Below are 27,450 nucleotides of genomic sequence, written 5' to 3'. Positions count from 1 at the left end.
TTACTTCATTCTACCTCTCCCCTTCCCCTTCTCCAGTCCATTCACCTTTCTCAAGCCTTAATTTTATTTTTTCAGATAATTATCCCATTATATTCAACTCGCACCTGTGCCCTCTATGTATACTCCTTTTAACTCCCTTAATGAGAAAATTTTTAGGATTTACAAGCATTATTTTCCCATGTAAGAATATAAACAGTTTAAGTTTAATGAATCCCTTATAATTTCTCATGCTTCTCTTGAGTCTTTTATTTGAAGGTCAAATTTTCTATTCAGCTGTGGCCTTTTCATCAGGAATGCTTGAAGTCCTCTATTTCACTGAATATTCATTTTTTCCCCTGAAGAATTATACTCATTTTTGCTGGTAGGTGATTCTTGGGTTGCAATCCTTACTCGTTTGTCCTCTGGAATATCATATTCCAACCCCTCCCATTCTTTAACATAGAAACTGCTAAATCTTGTCCTTTCCTAACTGTGGCTCCATGATATTAGAATCATTTCTTTTTGGCTGTATGAAATATTTTCTCTTAACCTGGGAGTTCTGGAGTTTGGCTATAATATTCCTGGGAGTTTTCATTTTGGGATCTCTTTTAGGAGGTGATTCTTTCAATTCCTATTTTGCCTTCTGGTTCTGTCTTCCTCAATAATTTCTTGAAAGATCATGTGTAAGCTCCTTTTTTGATCATGGCTTTCAGGGAGTCCAACAATTCTTAAATTATCTCTCCTGGACCTTTTTTTCCAGGTTGGTTCTTTTTCCAATGAGATATTTCACATTTTCTTCTATTTTTTTTTAATCCTTTGATTTTGTTTTGTTTTTTCTGTTTCATAAAGTCATTAGCTTCCACTTGCCTGATTCTTATTTTTAAGGAACTATTTTCTTCATTGACCTTTAATACCTCCTTTTCCATTTGACCAATTCCACTTTTTAAGTTCTTTTCTTCAGTGGATTTTTGTATCTTCCCCCTTTTCCATCCATTTAGCCAATTCTGCTTTTCAAAGCATTTTCCTCTTCACGGTATTTTTGAGTCTCTTTTACCACTTGGCCTAATCTGTTTTTTAAGGTGTTATTTTCTTCAGTATTTTTGTGCCTTCTTTACCAAGCTGTTGATTGTTTTTTCATGATTTTCTTGCATCACTCTCACTAGTCTTTCTATCTTTTTCTCTACCTCTCTTACTTGATTTTTAAAATCTTTTTTTTGAGTTCTTCGATGGCCTGGGGCCAATTCATAGTTTTCTTTGAGGTTTTTAATGTATTAGTTTTGACTTTGTTATCTTCTTCTGAGTTTGTGTTTTGATCTTCTCTGTCACCATAGTAACTTTCTATAGTCAGGAACTTTTTCTGCTCTTTGTTCATTTTTCCAGCCTATTTCTTGACTTTTAACTGTATGCTAAAGTGGGGTTCTGTCCCAAGTTTCATGGTTTTTGTGCAGCAATGATAACTCTGGTGACCTGTAAGTTTTTGGCTCTTCCAAGGTGGCATGACTTGAGAGGTGTATTTACTACTCTCCTGACCTATGCTCTGATCTGTTAGGGACCAAAAGCTCTTTTTTCTGCACTGAAACTGTGACCAGGGGCTGCAAGCTCTGATGTGCTAGTGCTCCTCCTGGACCTGGTACTCAGACCCAGAACAGAGACCCAGATACATGTAGGGGCAATGCAACGAAGTCCTGCCCTGGTGCCAGCAAAGGGGACCACTGTAACCTTCTTCTGACAAGATGTCTATCTCCCTACCAACTGTTAGCTCAGAGGTTCAGAATTAGCCACTGCAGTCACTGAACCAGTAGTTCCCAAGACCTACTACTTGTTTGCTGGGTGTGGCCTATGCTGGATTGCATTCCACTCTCACTCTGGTGCAACAGACCTTTCTTTTCAGTGGTACTGATCTGGTATTGGGTGTTGATGGGTATTGAACCCATCCTTTTGTGGGTTCTACTGTTCCAGAATTTGTTTTGGGGCATCATTTAAAGTTGTTTGAAAGGGTTTGGGGGAGAGTTCAGCTGAGTCCTTGCCTTTTCTCTGCCATCTTGGCTCTACCCCAATCCCACCTTCCCCTGACCCACTTTAGTTTCAGAAAAGAAACTGGCGCCAAGAACATTCTCTGTTGGGTGTTTTGAATAGTTACAGGAATAGCAGCACCTTTGTGTATGCAACTCATGAAGGGAGACATTCAGTACTATCCCTGATGCACACAATGTGACTTAAAAAATAAATTTTATTCACCTATCATGCATTTTTCTCCTACCCACAAGGAAGCAAAAATTCTTGTATCACATAAGCCCAGTCAAACAAAATATATTACTTTACTGGTCATGTAAAATATATTTTTTATTCTGCATATTAGTCCATCATTTCTTTGTCATGAGGTAGGCAGTGTTCTCCCTTATTAGTCCTCTAGAATCATGGTTAATCATTTGGTCGATCATAGTTCTCGTCTTTTCAAATTCATTTTTATAATCCAGATATTATTGTATAAATTGTTCCTTTAGTTTTGCTCACTTCACTCTGCATCAACACATTAAACAAGTCTTTTCCCGTCTCATCTGAAACCATCTTCTTCCTCATTTCTTACAGCACAATAGTATTGTCTCATATTTATATATCACAGTTTGTTCAGCCATTTGCTAATTGATGGTCATCCCCTTAGTTTTCAGTTTTTATTTTTTGCAGTCACATTAAAAAAAGGTAGCTGCTATAAATACTTTATGTATGGAACCTTTCCCACTTTTTTTGATCTCATTGAGTTGCAGGCCCATCAGTGATATTACTGAGTCTTAAGAACATGCAGTTTAGTAACTTTTGGCAAAATGCCATTCTAAACAGATTAGTGAAGGATATGTGATTGCCAAAGGCCACTGAGATTCTGGAGTATATAACTGTTCTTAGGCTAGGGGAAGCACTTTGATCTGACCTTATAATTTTAGACCAAAATGAACTTCACTGACTCCTGTCACTGTCATTGGCATGACTCTGCCATTTGAGAACAGATATTTTGCTTCTGAATCAGCCAGAGCTGGCAAAACTGTAAAATATTAATATTAGTGTGCCAACATCTAGCCCAAGAAGGCTATACACTACTACAGTGATGTGATGATTATGAGGGCTATGAGAGCTTATGCTATACAAACTAAAAAGCAGCCTTATAAGAAAACTAATGGTGTGAGATGCGATTGATAGAATGAAGATACATACATCAACCATATAAGACAGTACATAAGATATTTATAAGTGAAGGATGATGAATTTTTTTTTTATTACTTTAGCAGGGGTCATTGGTCTTGCTGTTTTTATATAAAGATATTAACTTTCTGTTCTCATTTGTCTCATAAGTACCCATGATATTATTTCTTTCACCTTATTTTTAAATAAATGGTTATGTTTAAGACCCAATTGTCATCACTGTGTATGGACTTGCCCACATTAGTTCCTTTGTAGCAGGAATAAAAGAAAGACAAAAACAACCCTTGCTTTAAAGGAGCTAACAATCCAATGAAGGAGTCAACATGCATGCAAAAAACTATGAAGAAACAAGCTTTTACAGCTTTAAAACTGCTAAGTCTTTTGGGACATGCTGTATACAGGATATTTTGGAGGTAATTTCAGAGACCACATATTAGTGTCAACTAAGGGGAATTTTTTTTCTCTTAATATGAATTTATTTATTTTTTAGTTTTCAATATTCACTTCCACAAGTTTTTGAGTTCCAAATTTCTCACCCCTCCCCCCACCCCAAGATGGCATGCATTCTGAATACCCTTCCCTGGTCTGCCTTCTCTTCTATCTCTCCCCTCCCTTCTCTTATCCCCTTCCCTTCTATTTTCCTGTAGAGCAGGATAGACTTCTGTACCCATTTCCTGTATTTCTTATTTCCCAGTTGCATGTGAAAACATTTTTTTAAAATGTGTTTTTAAAACTTTGAGTTCCAAATTTTCTCCCTTCCTCCCTCCCCACCCACCTCATTGAAAAGGCAAACAACTCAATATAGGTTGTATATGTGCAGTTATGCAAAACACTTCCTTAGTAGGCATGTTGTGAAAAACTAACTCTATTTCCCTTAATCCTATCCTGCCCTCCCATTTATTCTATTCTTTCTTTTGACCCCTGTCCCTCCTCAGAAGTATTTGCTTCTGATTACCTCTTTCCCAATCTGCCCTCCTCTCTATCACCCCCTGCTCTCTTGTCCCCTTCTCCCCCTATTTTCCTGTAGGGTAAGACAGATTTCCATACCAATTGAATGTGTATGTTATTCTCCTTAAGCCAAATCCTATGAGAATAAGATTCCCTCATTCCCTCTCACCTTCCCCTGTTTCCCCTCCACTGTGAGAGACTTTTCTTTTCTGTTTTTTTTTGTGAGATAATTTACCCCCTTCTACCTCTCCCTTTCTTCTCCAGTATCATCCTCTCTCATCCCTTAATTTTATTCTCCAGATATGACCCCTTAATCTTCAACTCACCCTGTGCCCTCTATCTATCTATATATACATACATAAATTTTTTTCCTTCAACTACCCTAATACTGACAAAGTTCTCATGAGTTACAAATATCATCTTTCCATGCAGGAATGTAAACAGTTCAATCTTAATAAGTCTCTTATGATTTCTCTTTCCTGTTTACCTCTTCATGTTCCACTGGAGTCCTGTATTTGAAAGTCAAATTTTCTGTTTAGCTCTGGTCTTTTCATCAGGAATGCTTGAAAGTCCTCTATTTCACTGAATGACCATTTTTTCCCCTGAAGGATTATACTCAGTTTTGCTGGGTAGGTGATTCTTGGTTGTAATCCTATCTCCTTTGCCCTCCGGAATATTATATTCCATGCCCTGCGTCCTTTAATGTAGAAGCTGCTAAATCTTGTGTTATCCTGATTGTGTTTCCACAGTACTTGAATTGTTTCCTTCTGGCAGCTTGTAATATTTTCTCCTTGACCTGGGAACTCTGGAATTTGGCTACAATATTCCTAGGAGTTTTCCTTTGGGGATCTCTTTCAGGAGGAGATCTGTGGATTCTTTCAATTTCTATTTTGCCCTCTGGTTCTAATATATCAGGGCAGTTTTCCTTGATAATTTCTTGAAAGATGATGTCTAGGCTCTTTTTTTGATCATGGCTTTCAGATAGTCCAATAATTTTTAAATTCTCTCTCCTGGATCTATTTTCTAGGTCAATTGTGTTTCCAATGAGATATTTCACATTGTTTTCTAATTTTTCACTTTTTTTAGATTTGTTTTACATTATCTTGATTTCTCATGAAGTCATTAGCTTCCAATTGCTCTTGTCTAATTTTTAAGGAAGTATTTTCTTCAGTAATCTTTTGGACTTCCTTTTCCACTTGGCCAATTTTTCTTTTTAGGGCATTTTTCTCCTCATTGGCTTTTTGGACCTCTTTTGCCATTTGGGTTAGGCTGTTTTTTAAGTGTTATTTTCTTCAGTATTTTTTTGGGTCTCCTTTAGCAAGCTGTTGACTTGTTTTTCATGATTTTCTTGCATCACTCTCATTTCTCTTCCCAGTTTTTCCTCTACTTCCCTTACTTGCTTCTCAAAATCCCTTTTGAGCTCTTCCAAGGCCTGGGACTGATTCATATTTTTCTTGGAGGCTTTGGATGTAGGAGCTTTGACTTTGTTGTCTTCTTCTGGTTGTATATTTTGATCTTCTTTTTCACCAAAGTAAGATAATATAGTCTGACTCTTTTTGCTGCTTGCTCATGATCCCGCCAATTACTTGAGTTTTAAACTCTTGTTAAGGTAAGAGTCTGCTTCCAATGTGGAGAGTGTACTGTCCCAAGCTTCAGGGGTTTGTGTAGCTGTTTTCAGAGATACTTGTAGGGACCTGTAAATTTTCAGTTCTTCCAAGGTGGTATGATAAGGGGTGAGGTGTTTACTCCTTTCCTGGCCTGTGACACAGTATTCCTTTCTGTCCTGTAACTGTGAGGAGGGGTTCTCTCCACAGCCACTACAAGCTCCACCATGCCAGCGCTCTTCCTCACTCCAGCACTGCCGCCCAGGACTGTGACCCAGATCCACACACGGGCAAAGCAAGAGATTCCTGCCTCAGCACTGGCAAAGAGATCCCTGCCGTCCCTCTCTGATCAGCCACTGGATTCCCCCTCAGTCTGTGGGCCAAAGCTCGGGAAGCAGCTGCCCCCCCCCCCGCCACGGCTCTTGGGGAATGGAGCTGAGACGCCTTCTTCTGACCACCAACAGAAACAGACTTTTCCCACTGACCTTCTAAGTTGTCTTTGACATTCGTGGATTGAGGAGTCTGGAACCCTCCACAGCTGCCAGCAATTCAGTCCTCTGAGGCCTGCTCCAGGTTTGGTGCTGCCTGCGCGCCCACGCCGCGCTGTGCTGCGCTCCCAGCCCGGCGCGATAACACCTTTCTGATCGATCATCCATGCTGTCTTGGGCTGGACATTTGTTTCACTCTGTCTTTTTGTGGGTTCTGCTGCTTTAGAATTTGTTTCGAGCCATTTTTTATGAGTATTTGGAGGGGTTTGGGGGAGAGCTCCGGCAAGTCACTGCTTTCCCTCCGCCATCTTGGCTCCGCCCCCGGGGATTTTTTTAAGTAGTGATCAGTGTGGGTATTTCATCCACAAACGAATTTGAGTGTAGCTAAGCTCCAAGATAGTGATTCTTCTCTGGGGACTTAGACCCACTAGAGTGAGAGAAATGTGGTGTGACATGGCCAGATCAGACAGTGTTTGTATAGAGAATAATTTCGAGCACGATTTAAAGAATGATTACCTAGAGATGTACAGTGGTTAGGTCATAGGAAGTTAATAGTTTCACTGTACAACACACTAATTAGACTTTGCTACAGGGATTGTTTTGCTTTCTTCTATTTGTATTCCCAATGCTTTGCACAGTGCCTGGCACACAGTAAGCACTTAATAAATGAAGATTAACTAACAAAATAAACAAAATAGTTTTAAAAGTTTATACAATAAAATTTAAAACCAGATTGACCTGTAGCTTTTCTTTCCTCCCTTCTCCCCTCACTTCTTTCTCAGCAAAAAAAAAAAAATCCTAATAGAGAAAAAAAAGTTCTTTCTCTCTTATTCTGTTACCTCATCAGCATAATATATTCTCTGTATTCCTTCACAGCAGCAGATTTTACACAGAATAAACTGCAAACATTTTTTCCCCCAATAGACGTGGAAAAAAGTTTCCAAAACAAACCCACCTAAGGACTATTTCTACATCATGAGCAACCTCACTACTATACAGAACAACTCAGTTGGTGAATGGACTACCTATCACCAGTCCACCTATGCAGAGAAATGGGCTTTTATGTGCTTAAGGCAGATCCGGGTGACTTTTTTTTTTTTCCAGAGGGAGATGTGAGCAATGATTTCCTCGACCTGTTTTCTACAGAAGATGGGGCTTACGTTGCAAGGCTTAAAGCTGGTGATGCCTTGCTCGTGTTCTGACTTCCTAGGCGCCCAGGTTCAGCCTCGCCTGTTCCTTCTGAGTCCAGGAGATAGGAGCCAAGACCAGGGCTGGAGTCAGGGAGGAGATGGTGCAAGGTGAATGTGCGCTCATTATGTACTTACTCTAGTCTAGGCTAAGCACAGAGCTGAGCGCTGGGTAAAAAGCCCCTGCCCTCGAGAATGGGGAGGTAACAAGCAAACAACCATTACAAGATGTAGACTGAATAAATCCGGGATGGTGTCTGAAGGAGAGGTAGCATTCTTCACAGAAACTGTCGCCATTTGCTCCCAGGGTTTTCTAGAGACAGCTCAAAATACGCAGTTAAGAGTAAGGCAAAGACAGAAATGCATACTTTGAATCCTGAGTTTACACTCCCCTCCGGGAGAGAGCGGGATCCGCCTCCACGGCTTCTGCACCAATCACAACATCCCAAGCGCCATGATGCCCCGCCTTCCCTCCCCCCTCCTGTCTCTTCCCTTACGGGGCACCGTCGGGAGTGAGTGGCGTCATCACGCTGTGGCGTGAGTGCGGGCGGTACGTGCTGCCGTGCGTGGTGCGTGGCTCGCGGCTCTCGACCGCTAGCAGTGCGTGCTTCTCTGTTTTTGCCTTTGCCTGGGCCTGGGTCTCCGGCTGCAGCGTACGTGTCGGGACTGCGGACGCCTTTTGCCCAGTTCCCCTCCCCTTCCCGCGATCCGCGATGGGGCGCACGTCCAAGGACAAGCGCGATGTTTATTACCGGCTGGCCAAGGAGGAGGGCTGGCGGGCCCGCAGCGCCTTCAAGCTGCTCCAGTTGGACGAGGAATTCCAGCTCTTCAGCGGCGTGAGGCGGGCCGTGGATCTCTGCGCCGCCCCCGGGAGCTGGAGCCAGGTGCTGAGCCGCAAGCTCGGGGGGTCCGGGCCGCCGGCCTGCATCGTGGCTGTGGACCTGCAGGCCATGGCTCCCTTGCCTGGGGTGGTGCAGATCCAGGGGGACATCACCAAGGCGTCCACGGCGCAGGAGATCATCGGACACTTCGAGGGGCAGCCGGCGGACCTGGTGGTGTGTGACGGCGCCCCGGACGTCACCGGGCTGCACGACATCGACGAGTACATCCAGGCGCAGCTCCTGCTGGCCGCCCTCAACATCGCCATCCACGTCCTGAAGCCCGGCGGCACCTTCGTGGCCAAGATCTTTCGCGGCCGGGATGTCACCCTGCTCTACTCGCAGCTGCGCCTCTTCTTCCCCGACGTGGTGTGCGCCAAGCCCAGGAGCAGCCGCAACTCGAGTATCGAGGCCTTCGCCGTGTGCCGGGGCTTCAAGCTCCCGGCCGGCTACATACCCAGCATGCTGAACCCCCTGCTGGACCACAGCTACCACGGGGACTTCAACCAGCTCGAGGGCCCCACGCGGCTCATCGTGCCCTTCCTGGCCTGCGGGGACCTCAGTGCCTATGACGCTGACCGCACTTACCCCCTGCAGCTGGAGGGGAGCGCCGAGTACCGCTACACGCCGCCAGCCCAGCCACCCATCCAGCCGCCCTACCAAGAGGCCTGCAAGCTCAAGAAGTCCGGGGGTCTGGGCCGGGCCATGCTGCAGCCCGGGGCTCTGCCCGATGCCCAGGAGCAGGCTGCTGCCCAGCCTGAGAAGGAGGGCGAGCAGGCCGTGACCCCAGCCCTGGGTTCCCTCTCCCTGGACCCCTAGGGAGGAGCCCTCCCAAAAGGGCCTCTGGAAACTTATTCCTATGGACTTGGGGGGAGGGGGTGGTAATCCTCAAGGTGAAAGCTCTTCCTTTGGTTATTCCTCCTAAACATAACAGAGTTTTAGTTGGGATTGGTAGAGGTGGGAGAGAATATTATACACACACACACACACACACACACACACACACATATGCTCTCAGGCACACATATTTGAAATTTCTTATTTTTGCTAGATTTTTATCTGTTTTCTTTTTAAAAATTCATTTCATCGATGTCTTTTTTCTGTGTTGCCTGAATTCCTTTCAATATCCATCCTCCCAGTAAGCCATTCCATAAACAATAGAATTTTTTATTTTAACAAAAAGGAGGAAGAGAAAAGAATCAGCAAAACCCATCAATACTTGGCAAAAATCTGAAAATACATGCAAAGTTACATAGGGGGAAGCTCCTACCTCTGCAGAGTGGTATGGGAAGGTGTCTTCTAATGTCTCTTGGGACTATGTTTGTAATTTGTAATTCTACAGCATTCTCTTTCAGTTATTTTGTGGTTGTTAGAATTTTAGTTGTAGTTGAAGGGTTTTTTTTAGATTTTTGCTTCCTGGAATAGGAGCTAACCAAGCAAGTGTTCATTGATTGTTTAGTGACTTTTGTCATCCTAACTTACTTTCTAATTTTCTGTCTTTTCCTTGATGCATTTTTTCTTTTTTCTTTTTTTTTGGGGGGGTGGGCAGTGGGGTTAAGTGACTTGCCCAGGGTCACACAGCTAGTAAGTAGTATGTGTGAGATCAGATTTGAACTGAGGTCCTCCTGAATCCAGGGCCGGTGCTCTATGCACTGTGCCACTTAGCTGCCCCCTTTTCTTTTTTTTTTTTTTAACAAACAGAATTGGAGTATGAATACTTAGGTGCCAAATCAAAACACTAACTCAGATCTCTCAGAAGTTGTCTGGGAGTGATTTTTTTTTTGTTAGAAGCAGTCTGTGAGAAGCATGGGTTTATTTGCCACTTCTTTGCTTTGTAGTTAACTATAATCAAATTATATGTACATTTCAGACTTAGAAAAATTTGAATCTAGCCAATTTGCTTTACAAAGTTAAAAAAAGTACAAAAGTGAATAAATGTCTAAAAAACTTAGGAATCATGTCAAGGAGAAAAAGAACTGTTTTTTTTAAAAGGGAAACTTTTAGAATTGAAAAACCACCAAGTGTATAGGGGAAGCACAGGGTCCAGAGAGAAAAAGGAACAGCTTTTTGCAGGTGAGAGAATGGAAAGTTCTTCACCCTTCACATGGGAGTAGGGTCCTAGGTCCAGGAATTTGTGGTAACATGCCTCCTTGCAGAGCTGCTCCTGCTTTGCTGTGTTTCCTGGGGAGACTAATGGGAATGGTTCAGGCTTCTGAAAACTGTTACAGGAGTCATGGTTTAAGAATTGGGAGTGTTTATCTCAAAAAAGAGGTTAAAGCAGAGGAAGATGTGTGTTTTTTTTTAAGAATTTGAAAGACTACCAGTCCCATATGGTTTCAAAGGGAAGGCCTAGAATCGAAGGGTACATATCATAAGGAGACTGATTCATTTGTTATATGACACATGATATTGTCAGTAGGAGTACTCTCTCCTTTGGTGCAGGTCCATCGCCCTTTCATCTGGTAAAATTTTTGTCTCTTTCTGTAAATCATCCAGAGTTTTTTAACACTTTCCTCCCTTGGTGAGAGGCAGTGTGGTACAGTGAGAAGAGGGCTGGATTTAAATTCAGATGATCTGACCTTGAGGTTTTACTCTTATCACTAAGAACCTAACAAATTTGGGCAAATCATTTCACTTCCCTGGGTCTTTGTTTCTTCATTTTACAGATGAAGAGGTGGGGAGGAAGGACCTTTGGGAATTCTGCAAATGCTTCTACAAGCCTTGGAGTTTGCCCTCAGTCTTTCTGCACAACCTGTCCAGGGAAAAGAAGGGAAAGTGGGAATAATTCTGATGGGGTAAGGCAGGGGAGTAATCCCTTGGTTTCTTGGAATGGCCTCTGCCTACTCCATAGTAGTTAGCATTTATACAGAGCTTGGTTTATATTATTTCATTTTTTTCTCAAAACTACCATAGAAAGTATCCCCATTTTATAGTTAAGGAAATTGAATCAGATAGGTGAAATGACTTGCCTAGGATGTCTGAGGCAGGATTTGAATTCAGGTCTTGCTCCCCATCGCTTGGAAGCTGAATTTCCCCCCCAGCTTTGACTTCCAAAGCTGTGAAGGCATTGTTCTCTTAAGCTGCTTAAATCTTGTGTGGTCGAATGTTGGGAGTGGCAGAAATGGTGGTGGTGATAGATAAAGGGCTGGGATGCTTCTAGGAGGATACAAGGACCAGAGCCATTTACTTTGAGTCTCAGAACCAGGAACTACTGATCCAGAAGGTCCAGTGGATTCTATCCCCAAGGGAGGACATATTTCAACAACTTGGCCCAGGAGTCAACAGAGCTAGGTCAGAGTAGCTGGTTCTATTTTTCTGTGTATTTGTTAAATGAACTTGGACAAGGAGGTCTCAAAGGTCCCTTTCAACTCTGACAGCCTGTGAATCTATGTGATTTGAGGGCCAATGGACTCCTCAGCTCAGCCTCAACTTTGGTAGGAGCTAAATGAGCCTTTCTCCTTGACCTTGGATAAGTTGTTTACTTTTTCTGGACCCTCAGTGTCCTCCTCTGCAAAATCAAGGAATTAGATCTAGTGGTGTCTTCTAGCTACAAGATAGTGCTTTGAGGATTTGTGGAAAACTTCAAGCTGCTTTTCAGCTCTCTCCTCTACAGCATGTTTTCTGGAGAGATTATTATTCCATAATGCTCCCTCTCTGTACCTCCAGTAATCATGGTTCTTGCATGTCAAATGTGCAGATATGACTGATTATTCTACAAGCTAAGGTCAGTTTAAATGTCTTCTTGCTGGGGAGTGGAGGTGGATAGTCATCCCAGTAGTGGCCTTATGGATTTCTTCGACCTCAGTCTCCCTCCACAGGGTGGTATCTCTATCTCTGCCCTGCCATCCCTTCAACTGATGGTACTCTTCATACCACTTGTCCCAGGCAGGGTTTGTGGTATTTGCCTCAGGTACAAAAAGTTATCAACTTAGTACTTTGTTCTGTTAAATTCTTAGCTCTTTAGTCTTGTGGCCAGTGCCTTAAATGCTATATAAATGTGCAACAAATAAATTGTGGCACTTGTGACACTTCCAGTCATGCATATGAGTCCCACCTACATAGATAAGCCCTCCCAGCTTCTCTTTGGGTCTACGTGAACTCAAAAACTAGTTCATGAGTCCACATGGATAGCGTTGCTTTTGTTAGTAGGACACAGTACAGTACAAAGACAGTATAAAGGCATTTAATGAAATAGCATAGTGTAACTATGTAACAATATTGTGCTTTTTAATGAAAGAGCATAGTATCACTGTGAAATGGCTTGTATTTGATTCTAATGGCTAAAGGGAAGCCAAATCCTTCTCCAACCTTGCCTTTCTACTCCTTGGGAGGCATTTTAGGCTGTAATGATTTCTTTGGCCACCACTTTCTCCTCCCTACCACACTTCTCTCTGGAGACTTATCAGCCATACTCTGTTAGCTCGCTTTTTTAGCATACCAGCAATATCATGGGCTTCAGATCCATTGGGTTCCATCCTTCACTGTTTTATGGAATTTATATTAGACAAGATGTTAGGGGTATAATCACAATAGTTCAGAGGCCCCAATTAGACAAATTCCTAATATTCAGGAAAAAGTTATGCTCATTGTTCTAAGTTCTTGTTTTGTTTAACTCCAGCTAACCCCTGGCCTCTGAATTTGAGATAAGATCAGGATTCAGGAAATACGAAGGTTGAAAGAATGAGCAGACCATTTTACAGTATCTGTACCAGAAGTTGGGGAAAGAGCAGACCATTTTTAAAGCTAATTTTATGTAAGATGTCATTGCAACCAGTAACTATAGCCCATGTCCCCTGTTTAAAAATGTCTGCAGAGACCTAACGGCCCACCTCAGTGGTTCCCAACAATTTTTGTTCCACAGAACCCTTTCAACAAGAAGAAAAAAATGAGTTGTGAATTTCCAGGGTAATTTAATGTAGTATTCAGAGTATTTTAGATTTATTCAAGTGCTTATAATTACAATGATAACTTTTGCCCAAAAGAGCTCCAAATTAAAGTTTATGTTATGTAACTATAAACAAAATTAATTCTATATATAATTATGAAAATTATATATAAAATTATAAAAGTAAATAATTGTAAATATATAGGACATCCTGTAAAAATTGAGAAGTAATAGTAACAGCTAACATTAATATAATGCTTACTGTGTGCCGAGCACTTTACAATTATCTCATTTGATCCTCAACAATAATAACTCTTGAAGGTAGGTGCTGTTGTTATCCTGTTTTAACATGTAGGGAAATTGAGGCAAACAAAGGTTAATAGACTTGTCCAGGGTCACACAGCTAGTAAGTGGCTGAGTCTGAATTTGAACTCAAGTCTTCCTGACTTCAAGCTCAGTGTTTTATCCACTGTACCACCTAGCTGTCTTCAATCCAACAAGACCTCATATGTTCTCACCTGTGGCTCCAAGAAGCTGTGATAGAATAGAATGCTGTAAATAACAGTAGCCACACCTTGGTACTGTTGAAGGTAACCAACAAACCGCAAACCTGTTGGTAAGTTAGGGGAATGTCTACCTCAAGCGTGTGAAGACTTGCGCCTGGTGGAATGGGCTAATGAGAACAATTTGTTGCAGTGGCCCTGAAGGTAGCTCCAGCAGGCACTGTGGAGTGCTTAGAGCTTGTTCAGATGTTAAAAGTGCCAAGGTCATCCACTGCATCCTGGGCTATCACCAGTCGTCTTGACTTTTGTCTTGCCACTGGACTAAACTTGGAAGTGAGTGAAGCTGACAGCTTTGTACAACTGCCTCACCTACATCCAATTCACATGCAAGTTCAGACATCATCAGTCCTCTTCAAAAATGAACAGTGAACAACATTTACTATTGTCTGCAAGACTTTGTCTTGAATTTATTTTAATATGAAAACATTTTAACAAAATTAATTAATACTTGGAAGATATTTAACATAATATAATCATATATGAACTTAGTTTTGATGTTGGACTTTTTTATTTGATCAGGTGGTTAAACTATTTGCTTCAATACTGGACACTCTATTAAATCTGGTTCTGTATTACTAGATTACTGTGGTCATTTACTACCTAATGTCTTATATACCTGATCTATTCCACTGATCCACCAGTATTTCTTAGCCAATACCAGGTAGTATTGATGATTACTGCTTCATAATATGATTTGAGATCTGACATAACCAGACCACCTTCCTTTGCATTTTTTTCATTAATTCCTTGATATTCTTGACCTTTTGTTTTTCCAGATGAATTTTGTTGTTGTTTTTTCTAGCTCTATAAAATAATATTTTATCCGATTTCATCATAACTTTGTGATTATAACAATGATAGCAAAATTTATGTGGATTTTCACATGGCATTCTGTCCATCCTCAAGATCATATGTTGGGAGACTGTAGCACCAGGGAAATACAAGGTTTGGCCAGGTATATCAAGTACATCATTTTTTGGAAGCTATGAGAAAGGAATTAGTGAGGAAAAACTGGTCTGGGAAGAGGAAGGGAATAAGCATTTACATAGCACCTATCATAGCACCGTACCATGTTGTGCATTTTATAAATATCATTTGAGACTTATAACAACCCTGTAAGGTAAGTGCTGTTATCTCTATTTTACAGTAGAGGAAACTGAGGCAAACAGGGGTCAAATGACTTGCTTAGGTTCACATAGCTAATAAATACCTGAGGGTCTTTCTGACTCTAGGCCAAGTGCTCTATCTGCTATGCCACCAGTTTTGTCTCCAATTTTGTGGGAAGAGAGAGGGCAAATGAGCAGAGTGTAGAAGCAGCAGTAGAGAATGGTGAATGAAAGCTATGAAAATTAGTGTTAAAGAGAAAAGTAGCAAAGGAATAGGAATACTATAATTAGGAAAGAGAAATTGAGAGCCTCTGATACGTCCGGATGATCCAAAGGTATTCATGCTCTCTTCCTCTTCCTCCTCCACCACCAGCACCGTCATCACAGCCACCAGGAGAAGAGAAGAGAGAGGAGGAAGATGGCATCAGTGAGCTGAGAAACCAGTTCAAGAGTCATAGGTTTTGAATCTGGAAGAGACCTCATATTATAGAGAATAACTAATCCCTGAGGATTGATTTAGGGCCAATTGTCCTAGTTATTATTTACAGCTTTTGTTTCAGATGCAAACATTCTTTGTTGTCCTGATGAGTGAGAATCGTCATGAGAAGGAGAATGTCAACAAAGAACTCATGAAATGCTCCAGGTGAGGGAAGGCAAGGTATGTTTAGGCTGAAAATCTGGCCTCCTCTGGATGCTCCTGAACTTGTCAAAGCCCCTCCTAGAATGTGGCACTGAGTATGCAATGGTCCAGAAGCAGTCCTCCCATGGCAGTGAACTCCTTCCTCATTGTTTGTACTGTGATCTTATCAATGTAGTCTAAGATTTGATTTCATATTGCTTGCTCTGTGGGGTTGAGTTGTGCCGAAGAGACTCCATTCATTATACCTGGAGGGAGCTAGCTAGGTGGCACAATGTGTAGAGTACTGGACCTGAAGTCAAGAAGACCTGAATTGAAATCCAGCCTCAGATACTTACTAGCTATGTAACCCTGGACAAGTCACTTCACTTCTGTTTATCTCAATTCCCTCAACTGTAAAATGGGGATAGTAAGAGCAGCTACCTCACAGGGTTGTTATGAAGATCAAATGAGATAACACTTGTATTTAGCACAGTGCCTGACACATAGCAGGCAGTCAGTAAATGCTTGCTTCCATCCTCAAAGAGGATGGAAAAAAAGAAAAGGCTTGGGTGCACTAGGTTATTATTAGGTACTAAGGTAATTGGCGGATATGTTTGTAGGGCTGGTGATATTTGAAAAGTCTTGTCGATCAGAAGAAATGTGCACAGCTAACTCAGCTCACCACAAGAGCAAAGATCCTATACTAACTCTGAAGGGATAAGGCCAGCTTAATCTCGAATGCGCATTGATGAGGCGGGAGACAAGATGGAAGCAACTCCGTTTAATTTTAACAAAGCATTCACTTAAGTAGTAAAGTAACAGGAACTTCTTCTCAAGTTATGATGACTTAGAGCTCATGCTGTGCTAAGGACAGTGCATGCACATCTTGTGCACTTACCTGACTCCAATCCCAGATAAACTGCTAATGACCATACAATAACTAGGGCAGTTAAAGATTGTTAAAGATCCATAGAATGGAGCACTGAACCAGGCAACCTTTGCTCATAGATCAGTCACCCGAGAGGGGCTTCCGCCCATCAGTGAGACCTCATGAACAGCCTGTGCCCTCTACATCCTTAACAGATCCCTAACAAAATGTTGACAGTGTCTGAGAAGGGCAGAGACCCAGATTTAAAAATTAAAATAGGGAAGATATTTCCTTCTTCAGTCTATACACTGGTGAGTTTTATTTTGGATCTCAACAAAATTCTAGGATGTGCTTTGAAAAGATAGTGCTTTCAAAAAATGAAGAACCAGAGCAGTGATCACTAAGACCCGGAATGGGTCCATCAGAAATAGATTATTCCAGACAAACCTTTTTCCATTTTTGATAGTTTTACTTGAATGAAATGCACAAAGTAAATGTAATATAAATGTTAGCTATCATTATCACCATCAGTTAAAGGGCCTAGGAAAATAAAATCTCAATTTTTCCATTAATAATTTGTGTGTCCTTGAAAAAAGTCACTTCAATCTCTAGACCTCAGTTTCCTTAATTGTAAAATAAAGGAGTTGGATGAGATTACCTGTAATATTCCTCCCTGTTTACATTTGATAATTCTGTGATTTCAGATAAGTATAATTAGAATCTTAGGGTTGTATCATTTGATCTATGCAATTAAGATAACAAACCCAGCAACCCTAAGTCCTAGTTGTAGGTTAGGTTTATTGAGGCCAGCACATCTCCTGATAATATAAATTTGCAAACTGACATGTCAGAAAAGCAAGGTGAAATGTCACAAAAGCAATGTCTAAGCAGAATGTTTCTTCAATGGCACACAAATTTCAAACAATACCGCTTGAAGAAGACATGTTACACAGTGGTCAAATTTGCATGCTTTCACAACCCCCATAAAACCCTTTAGAATTATGATTCAAATGGGAAAACTCAAAATGCAGAATGCTGGGCTGCCTCACTTATGGTCCATGTTACACATCTGAACTAGTTGGGCCTGTCCCCATGATGTCAAGTCATGAGTACGGCAGCCTAGGCAATGGTCGTTCACTGTCTTAAAGAAATGAGCCACGATCACAGGTTTTTCTTCCTTCTCCAGAATGAACCAAAGTAATAAATTCCATTGTTCTCAGGGATGACTGGTTATTCCATTTCCCTCAGTTTCCCCTACAGCTTGGATTTTGCCACCAAGTGGCAGTAGGCTAGCCCTCATCTAGCACTGGTCCAGTCAAGTCTGTTTATCCCCCATGTTTCTGGGAGATAGCTCCACTTACGCATGCTAACCCCTGACCCTCTTTCTAGAGAATACATGGACGATGCCTCGGCGGATCTCCTGGGTCTTGATGCTATAAACAATTGGGTTTACCACAGGTGGGAAGAAGAGGTAAATGTTGGCCATGGTAGGTTGTAGCAAAGGGGGGAGGTGTCGCCCAAACCGGTGCACCATGGAAAGACCTATCATGGGTACATAATACACGAGTACAGCACAGATATGTGAGCCACAAGTACTGAGGGCCTTCCATTGGCCCTCCCCTGAAGCAATATTCAATACTGTGTGAAGGATGAGTACATAGGAGATCACGATCAGTAAGAAGTCCAGCCCAAATGTGGAAATTACGATGAGAAGTCCATAGATGTTGTTGATGGAGGTGTCAGCACATGGTAGGTGGACAAGGTTGGGGTGTAAGCAGTAGGAATGGGAAAGGGTATTGTGTCCACAGAAAGGCAGGCGTTGAAGTAGGACAGTCAGCGGGGCCATGAGCACCACACTCTTGAGTCCAGTTGTAACACCTATTGAAATGATTCGAGGTAAAGTCAGTATGACTGTATAGCGCAGTGGGCTATAGATGGCCACAAAGCGGTCCATGGCCATGGCCAGCAGGATACCTGACTCCATGACGGAGAAGGAGTGTATAGAGAACATCTGGAGCAGGCAGACATTGAAGTCAATCTCAGTTGCATCAAAGAGGAAAATTCCCAACACAGTGGGAAGTGTAGAAGCAGATATTCCAAGCTCAGCAAGAGCCAGCATGGCAAGGAACAAGTACATGGGCTGGTGCAAGGTGGAATTCGTATGGATGACATGGAGGATGGTCCCATTTCCAAGGAATATGACGATGTACATTAGGCAAAAAGGGATGGAGATCCAGATGCGTTCAGCCTCCATCCCAGGGATGCCAGCCAAGATGAATCTTTCAGGTGTTAATCCCACTATCAAACTAGAGCTATTACTAGTCAGCATGTTGGAATCTTGCACTATAGGAATAGTTTTACCTAATGAATAAGAAACAAAGTGCCAGTCAGTTTAGGAAAATGGAAAGTGCTCCCTGGGGACAAATCCCAGGACTGGGCATTGGAGAAACTGCTGGGAAAGAGAAGACATATGTGATGACCTCTCTGAGTATTAGTGTCCTCATCTATAAAATAGGAATAATAATATCTACACTATCTACCTCACAAAATTCATTGGAAGAAAGCACTTTCTAAAGCTTAAAACATCACATAAAGGTGAATACAGTATTTGCAAAGCATTTAGTTTAGTACCTGACACATTTTGTTGTTTGATTATTCAACTCTCTCGTGACTCCATGGAACATGGTGTCCATGGGGTTTTCTTGGTAAAGATAGTGGAGTGGCTTCCTCTTTCCTTCTCCAGTGGATTAAGGCAAACAGATTAAGTGACTTGCTCCAAAGTCACACAGCTAGTGAGTGTCTGAGGCTGGATTTGAACTCAGGTCTTCCTAACTCCAAGCCTGGTGCTCTATCCACTGTGCCACTTAGCTGACTTGTCTAGCTCATAGTAAGTACTTAATAAATGCTTATTGACTGACTGATAATAGTAATACTAGCAAGTTTTTCATTTGTATAGGGCAGAATACTTGCCAAGGAGCTTTCTCATTCATTCTTCTATCTGATCTTCATATTATTTCTGTAAAGGAAGGAGGAAAGGATTTTCTTTTCATCATAAGAAAAGAAACCTGAGAACTGTGGAAATTAATGACTTTCCACAAGCTCATATGGCAATTTAATTGCAAGGTAATGACAAAAACCCAGCTCTTGTGACTCCTTTCCAGAACCCTTTCTGATATTCTTACTGCACCTATAAATGCATCTTTCTCCACCTACCTCTAGATGGGATGGAGAAAAATTAATTCTCATCCTCTAATAAAGATGGAATGAAGATCAAATATTTGGAGGCTAGAGGTGGACCCAGGAGCTGGATGCTGTATCTGACATTGGAATTAAGTTTAGACTGAGGACTGGGGCAGGGGTTGGTGGATGGAGCCAAATTGAGGGCTATGGCTGGTGTTAGGTACTGGTACCATGAAATGGGAATGGGGTTGGGGTCATGGGCTTGTGTTCAAGGAAATGAGTGAAGCCATGATTATCTGACTTTTAGATAGACTTTTACATTATATGAAGTTCTTTCCACGTGTTATCTCATTTGAGCCTCGCAACAACCCTGTAAGATAAGTAGGGGTGGGTGGGTATTACTGTCCTCATTATAAACATGAGGAAACAGATTTTCAGGTTTAAATTATTTGCTCAGGCCCATATAACTAACAAATTTCAGAGGCAGTATTTGAAGACAAGGTCTCAACCAACTCTGAGTCCAGTAGTCTTTCCACTGTATCATGACACTGTATCATGAAATGGAGCTGGGGCTGGAGGCCAGGGGGCTGCCTTACTGAAAAGACTGAAGTCATCTAATGTGATCTCCTTTATCTTTTTTTCTTTTATACCACAAAACATCCCTTTTTTCACCTACCTTCTCTTCTCTCTTCATGTGCCCTTCTCTTCTATTTCACATGATAAGTTAGCTCTCCTTCCCAAGGCTGACCCCTGTACCTAAATCCTAGATCCTATGTTTTTAAAAAAATTTTCTCTAAAGCCTCCCACCAGCAATTATCTCCCCCCCCCTTCCCCCTGTCTCCCTCTCTCTCATCTTCAGTCTTTCCATGGCCATTTGATCTTTTTCATTATATTTTGTCGCATAAATTAAAAACCCCCACAATACTTACCCTTGACCCTTCAAGCTATTATCTTAGCTCTCCCTGTACTGTCAATGTTTTAGAAAGAGTATATCATATTCCCTGCCTATACTTCCTTACCAATCATACAGTTTTCAGTCCTATGTAATTTGGCTTCTATCCCCATCATTCCATGAGATTGCTCTCTGTGAGATCCCTAAGGAACTTCTAGTCACCAAGTCCAATAACCGTTTTTCAGATCTTACCTTTCCCAGTCTCTCTCCAGCGTTTGCTGCTGTTGACTATCCTCTTTCTGCTACTTGTTCTCTTTTATTTCCTTCACCTCCCTTTTATCAAAACTGTACAGTTTTCTTTGATAGTTCATCTTCTATCTCTTGGGCCCTATTCAATTCAATAAACATTTAATAATGGCTTACTATTTGCAAAGTACACTAGAAAGGAGGGATACAAAGAGGGGGGAAAAAGCCCCTGATTTCAGGGAGTTTGTATTCTATATCTTCACCTTTATATGTAGGTATCCTATTTTAAGACTCACTCCTCAGATATTTTCTTCCTCACTTTTTATAGCCACTTTTTTTTTGGTGATTCCAACCTCTTTCATGGTTCCAATTATCAGCTGTATGAAGATGGTTCAAAAATTTCTACATTAAGTCCTAATTTATCCCCTGAGATTTTGCCCTGAATCTTCAGCTTCCTACTGTCCTTCCAGCACCCCAGATTAAACATGATTAAAATGGTCTTCCCCTCAAAACCTGCCTTCCTTCCAACTTTTCTAATTCTATTCTAGCATCACAGTCCTCCCACTCACCCAAGCTCAAAACTTTGGAGTTATCTATGCATTGTGAAAAATTTCACCACTAAAGTGCCCTTCATATCTGCTCTTCCTTTCCACTTCCACTGTCACAACCCTAGTTCAGGCCCACATCACCTATTTCCTGTACTATTTTAAGAGCCTTATATCTGTTCAGCTAGCCTCTGCATCCCCACCTCTTACCCAATAGATTACCCAAGTAATCTTCCTAATGCCCAGCTCTGACCATGCAACTTTTCAGCTCAAAACTCTCTAGGGGGCCTCTATTTTTTAGCCCATGCATAGCATAGAAACAAAACAAATCAACTCCCCCCCCAAAAAAGAAGTTTGAAATGTAACCCTTCCCAAATATTATTCCAACCTAATTTTCCAGCCTGATATGATACTATCCCACTTCAGGCATCATATGTTCTATTCACACTGGGGCTCACTGCTCTTGGATCTCATCCTGCCCTTCCCCACCTCTCTGCTTTTGTGTAGGCTGGCCTCCAGGTCTAAAACACATTTGACTTACTTTGCCTACTGACAACCTTTTTTTCCCTCAAAGACTCAGATCAAGTATTACCTTCTTTGGGCAGTCATTCCTGACCCCACCAGCTTAAAATAGAGTCTCCTTTCTTATATTTTTATGGCATTTTGTCTGAACCTTTTTTTTTACTCCTATTCAATTCTACCTTGTATTAGACTTATTGTGAATATGCCTTACTACCAGATACTTCAGTTGTAACCTCTCTGAAGCTATGTGTCCTTTTTTCACTTTTCTAACCCCAGAATCAAGTAGAAGCAATTTCACATATTAGGCATTAATACATTTTTATTGAATTAAAGAATACGTGAGCGAATAAGACTGGTGCTAAAATACTTACCATGATCAAAGAGGCAAATTCAGCTTCTTTTGAGTTTGAGAGACACCACATCCATGCTGCCTCACACCTGACATCTCCTTCTTTCTGGGCATGTGGGGTGGCTTTTATGGCTTCTTAAATGAGCTGAAAGAAGACCCACCTGGGCAGCTGAGGCACTGTGGCAATAAGCAGGTAGAATGATGGAGAGAGGAGGAAGTCCTTTGAGGAATAATTATCCATTTAGTTACTATTTTCTTCTGCACTGATTTAAGGAGCTCTCTAGGAATCCTTGAGAAACTAGAAACCAAAATCTTTACCAAGACAATGGCCTAGAAAGAAATCAGTCAACAGTGACCTTAGGCAAGTCACTTAATCTTTATGTGACTCAATTTCCCAATCTATAAAATGGTAGAGTTAGACCACATGATCTTAAATGTGATTTGTAGCCCCAAACTTTCTGTTAGTTTATAAAAACTGGACATCAAAACTGGAGTCCAAAAGAAAATGTCACTTTTGCCCCTGTTTTCTCCCTTCTATCTCTAGGATTTCTTGGAGAAGAAAGGCACATTCATACATTGTTGATGGAGCTGTGAACTATTGTAGCCATTCTGGAAAGTAATTTGGAATTATGCTAAAACGTGACTAGAATGTCACTCAGAGATCCAACTGGTAGGTATGTATTCCAATGAAGTTAAAAGTAGAAAGAAAGATCTTTTATGCACCAAAATTATTCAGGACCATACTTTTTTAAACACTTTGTTATAGCAAAGAACTGGCAGCAAATTAGATGTCCATCAATTGGACAAAAGCTTAAAAAATTGTATTACATGAAAGTAATGGAATATTATTGTACTACGATGAATTGTTTCAAAGAAGTGAGAATAGTGTGGGAATATATATGAACTGATTCATAATGAAGTAGTTATATCAGGAAAATAATATGCATAACAATGAAAATAAATGAAGAAAATAAGATGAAACTAACTGCTGCATAATTATAATGATCAAAATCAAACCCAAAGAAAAGATGAAACAACATACCTGTCTTTCCTTAGTGAAGAGTTGGGGGACTATGGATATGGTCTATTGCTTATACTGTCAGTCATGGTCAATGTATTGTTTGGTTTTACTGAATGACTTTTTTCCTTCTTTTTTTCTACTCTTTGTTACCAGGGATGGTTCCCTGGATGGGGAGGGTATATTCAGAAATGAATATGATATTTGAAAAGTATCATTAAATATAAAAGATAACTAACAGATTTGACTATCTTGAAGTAAAGAGAAAAAAGAGAGATTGACCTAACAATACATACAAGATCAATAAAATGTATAAAAAATGCCCATTGTCCAGATGACACTATTCAACTGGATGGTCAATCCAAATACTACATGTACTTGAGACAGACACTGTTTACAGACCATAAGTCAGACTCAGCATTCAATAGGAGGAAGAGAGCAGGTGACTTGGATATAATTTGTGTTTCCATGTGATTGCAAGTCTTGATGCGCCATAGTCTCCAAAGAATCAGACGTGAAAGTAACTTAAATATCAATGGGGAATTGTGTGGAGGGTTCAGCAGACGGGCTATAGCACACTTCCGGAATGATCTACACACAAGCGATGGTCTAAGAAATATCGTTCAGCAAAATGTGATCGGAAAAGTAGGTGGATTTAGTATGTAGAAAGAGCAACAAATGATGGATGTTTGGGCTAATGCCACGTAAAATAAGGTCTCTAGTATGTTAGAAGATCCTACATAATACTAACAACAATAGCAATAGTAACAATAATTAATCTTACATAGTTCTTTAAAGTTTGCAAAATGTTTTTTTTTCATGTTTTATCTCACTTGATCCACCCAACTGTTCTTATTCTATAAATGAGGGAACTGAATCTCAGAGAAGGCAAGAGTCATACAGATAGTAACTGTGAGGCATGATTCAAACACAGGTGTCCTTGACTCCAAATCCTAGATCCTGCCACCTGGCTGCCATGATGGCTCTTTGAAGGGACATGCTGGCTATAGTCAGTTGTTAAATTTTCAGTGTGAGCATTTACACCTGGGACTTTGGCCAACACTACAAATCAGGGCTTGATTTATTGTTTTGTGGATTGTCTAGACTTAATAAAATGATGGAGAAGATGTAAATAATGCATATTAAACTTAGAAGTGTGTCGTGCATACTCCCTCATACTTCCCCTCTCCCACCCAGGAGAGTGGATTGTTAAACATTTACCAGCATACCTCTGGATCTATGGAAGGATACTGAAAAGAACAACATAGAATGAAAAGTTATGGGTCTCAATATGCTCCTAGAAAGGGAATATCCTGTATCCAAGAGATCACACATTCACTCAAATATTTAAGAGTATTTATAATGCACTGTGCTAACCAATTGGGATACAAATACACAAATAAAACAGTCGCTGTTCCAGAGCAGCTTACATTCTAGGAGCAGAAGTGGTAGGGAATAATGCACATACCCAGATAAGTAAAACCAGGTGACTTTTTTTTTTGGTGGGGGAGGTAGGAGTGGGTGAGAGCACTAATTGCTAGGGAATCACAAAAGGCTTTCTATTGGAGGTGATACCCATGTAGAGTCTTTAAGAAAACAGAAAATGCTTAGAGAAAGAAATATTGAGTGATGTACAAATAGAACCAGTCAATAGCAGACATGTTGTCAGAAAAGAAAAGAAGAAAATGGATTTATTAGAAGCCTAACAAGCAAAAATCTTAATATTAAACTAATGGCATTGATTATTCTTTCTTGAGAATTAACATCAATCTGGTCAAAAGCAGTTATACAATTATCTCTCTTTTTAAAACAGAGCAAAGTTTCAGAGTTTCCAAATTGTCTTCCTCCCCCTCCCATTTTTTTATTTGGAAAAAAACCCCCAAAACCAAAACTTTTATTTTCCAAATGCAGAGAGTTGGAAAGGTCATTTCATGAACAACAAACTTACTATCTTCCTGAAGTAATAACTCTATCTTGTGGCCCTTCAGAAATTACCTCTAAGATCATATTCCATTCCTTGGAAAATAACTAGCTCTTCAATCGATCCATTCATATTTATTATATGCCTTCTAAATACCAATGTACTGTGCTTCTTTCATGTTGCTGTTTGCTAAATCTGTGTTCTGGCCCCAGCCAAGAATTTAGATATGAAAGGGATTGTAGAGGTCATCAATCTCTCTCCTCTCACCTTCTCACCCCCTTTCTAAATATGTTAATTGAGGCCTACTGAGGTTAAGTGTCGCATTCAAGCTTACACAGGAAGTAACAAAGCAGAAGACCTTTGATTTGAACTCAAGTTCTCTGACTAAATACACTGCCTTTTTGCCACACCATTTGAATATCTCACAAGATCTGTGGAGAAATCATTGATACTTCCTGAATTCTTACCTTTCTGATAAAGTTAGCGCAGTTTCTGGCAATGGGATTCTATGGTTTAGGCCTTGAAATTCTTGGTTAGAAATTATGGCTCCAAATCACTCACTTTGGCTTATTTTGCCTGACCTATGGCATCCCCTACTAATATCAAAGTATAGTTTTTGTCTAGGGGTCTAAAGGTGAAAGTGAAAGGGACTTCAGTTCTTCCTGGTTTTCTCCTTCCTCTCTTGAGGCCATCTGGCTCCCTTGTCCAAGGTCAGCATCTCTAAGGTAGACTGGACAGGGTAGTGTGGACCGTCCTATCCACAACCAAAAAAAAATCAAGAACTAGGATACAACTTGGGTTTTTAATGGCTCATTAGGCCAGCTTGGAGTATAGAGCCGATCAGTGGCATACTATGGGAGAATGGAAATGGAGTGAGTGTGCAAATCTTGGGATCGTGGGAGTTGTGGTTTAGGTTAGGTTTGTTCTTTTGGGAAAGTAATTTCTCTGAGGTTAGTCTTATGTGAATTCCCTATATTGGAAGAAAATCTGTAAAATGGTAAAGGCCTTTTTTTTTTAATTTTAGTATACTTTATTCCAGATGAAGAGCTTGCAAGGTAACAGGGGATAGAATGCTAGCCTTGGAGTGAAAAAATTATTAGTTCAGATCCCATCTCTGATACTTGCTTATTTTCAGACCCTGGAAAATTTATTTAATCTCCATATACCTAAGGCAACTCCTTAGGAGTTATCTATTGTTTTTTTTTTTGAAAATTTATGTTTAGTTTTCAACATTTACTTCCATAAAATTTTGAGTTCCAAATTTTCTCCCCATCTCTCTCCTCCCCCCACCCCAAGATGGCATGTAAATTGATATAGGCTCAACATATACATTCATATTAAACCTATTTTTACATTAGTCTTATTGTAAAGAAGAATTAGAACCAATGAGAAAAAACACAAGAAAGAAGAAACAAAAAAAAAAAGAGAGAGAGAGAGAGAGCGAATAATATGCTTCAATCTACATTCAGACTCCTTTTCAGATTCTGTTTCTGGATGTGGACAGCATTTTCCATCATGAGTCTTTTGGAGTTGTCTTAGATCCTTACATTGCTAGAAGAGATAAGCCTATCAAAGTTAGTCATCCCATAATGTGGTTGTTACTGTGTACAATGTTCTCTTGGTTCTGCTCACTTCACTCAGCATCGATTCCAGGTTTTTCTGAAGTTTGCCTGCTCATCATTTCTTTTAGCACAATAGTATTCCATTACGTTTGTATACTACAACTTGTTTAGCCAGTCCGCAACTAATGGGTATCCCTTCAATTTCCAATTCTTTGACACCACAAAAAAAGCTGTATAAATATTTTTGTATATGTGAGTCCTTTTCCCATTTTTGGTAAAGTCTTCTTTTAAAATAGGATCATTCTATAATGGGGAAGTTCTGAGTTCAAAGCCAACTTCAGCCACTCAGTAGTTGTGTGACTCTGGGCAAATCACAGCCTCTGTTGGCTGTTTCCTCAACTGTAAAATGGGAATAATAATAATAGCTACTTTGCAGGGTTATTATAAAGGTTAAATGAGATAATATTTGTTAAATGTACCCATATGCACACACATGCACACACACACACACACACACACACACATACACACACTTAACACAGTGCCTGGCACATAGCAGGCACTGTATAAATGGTTAATCTCTTCTACTTCCCTCCCTTTTATTCTGTCATTGCCAACAGTGAGGGAAAGTAAAGTACAAACCTTACAATTCTATTTCCTTAGTCTCAGAGGTTACTTTGTCTGGAGACAGCTCATCTCTCCAAAACTCATTCACCTTTTCCACATAGTCAGTCAAGGAGGGTGTTTGTACCTATCAAGGAGACATATTCAAGATCCCAAACAAAAGCTTCGTGATTTTAAGCCTTGATACATTTTCCCCACCCCCATCAAGTCAATGTAATCTGCAGATGTTATTGTATCCATCAAGGAAGCATAACTCACATCCCAAATCCCA

At 40.7% G+C, this 27,450-nt stretch overlaps 2 protein-coding genes across 2 annotated transcripts; one reads left to right on the top strand and one right to left on the bottom strand.

Moving 5' to 3' along the window:
* The first annotated feature begins 7,950 nt into the window (after positions 1-7,950).
* On the top strand, positions 7,951-14,307 carry LOC110195039 (FtsJ RNA 2'-O-methyltransferase 1). Its single transcript, XM_078156997.1, has one exon. The coding sequence runs from the start codon at positions 8,115-8,117 to the stop codon at positions 9,096-9,098; it is 984 nt and encodes a 327-aa protein (XP_078013123.1). The 5' UTR covers positions 7,951-8,114; the 3' UTR covers positions 9,099-14,307.
* A 3,379-nt stretch (positions 14,308-17,686) lies between these two features.
* On the bottom strand, positions 17,687-18,649 carry LOC110195060 (olfactory receptor 51I2-like). Its single transcript, XM_020967715.1, has one exon. It carries the CDS (start codon positions 18,647-18,649, stop codon positions 17,687-17,689), a length of 963 nt encoding a protein of 320 aa, XP_020823374.1.
* Between the last annotated feature and the right edge of the window lie 8,801 nt (positions 18,650-27,450).

This window comes from Phascolarctos cinereus, unplaced genomic scaffold (genome assembly GCF_003287225.1).
Source record: "Phascolarctos cinereus isolate Bilbo 61053 unplaced genomic scaffold, phaCin_HiC Scaffold_726;HRSCAF=1367, whole genome shotgun sequence".
NCBI lineage: Eukaryota > Metazoa > Chordata > Mammalia > Diprotodontia > Phascolarctidae > Phascolarctos > Phascolarctos cinereus.
This window is presented reverse-complemented; position numbering and strand designations above follow the sequence as displayed.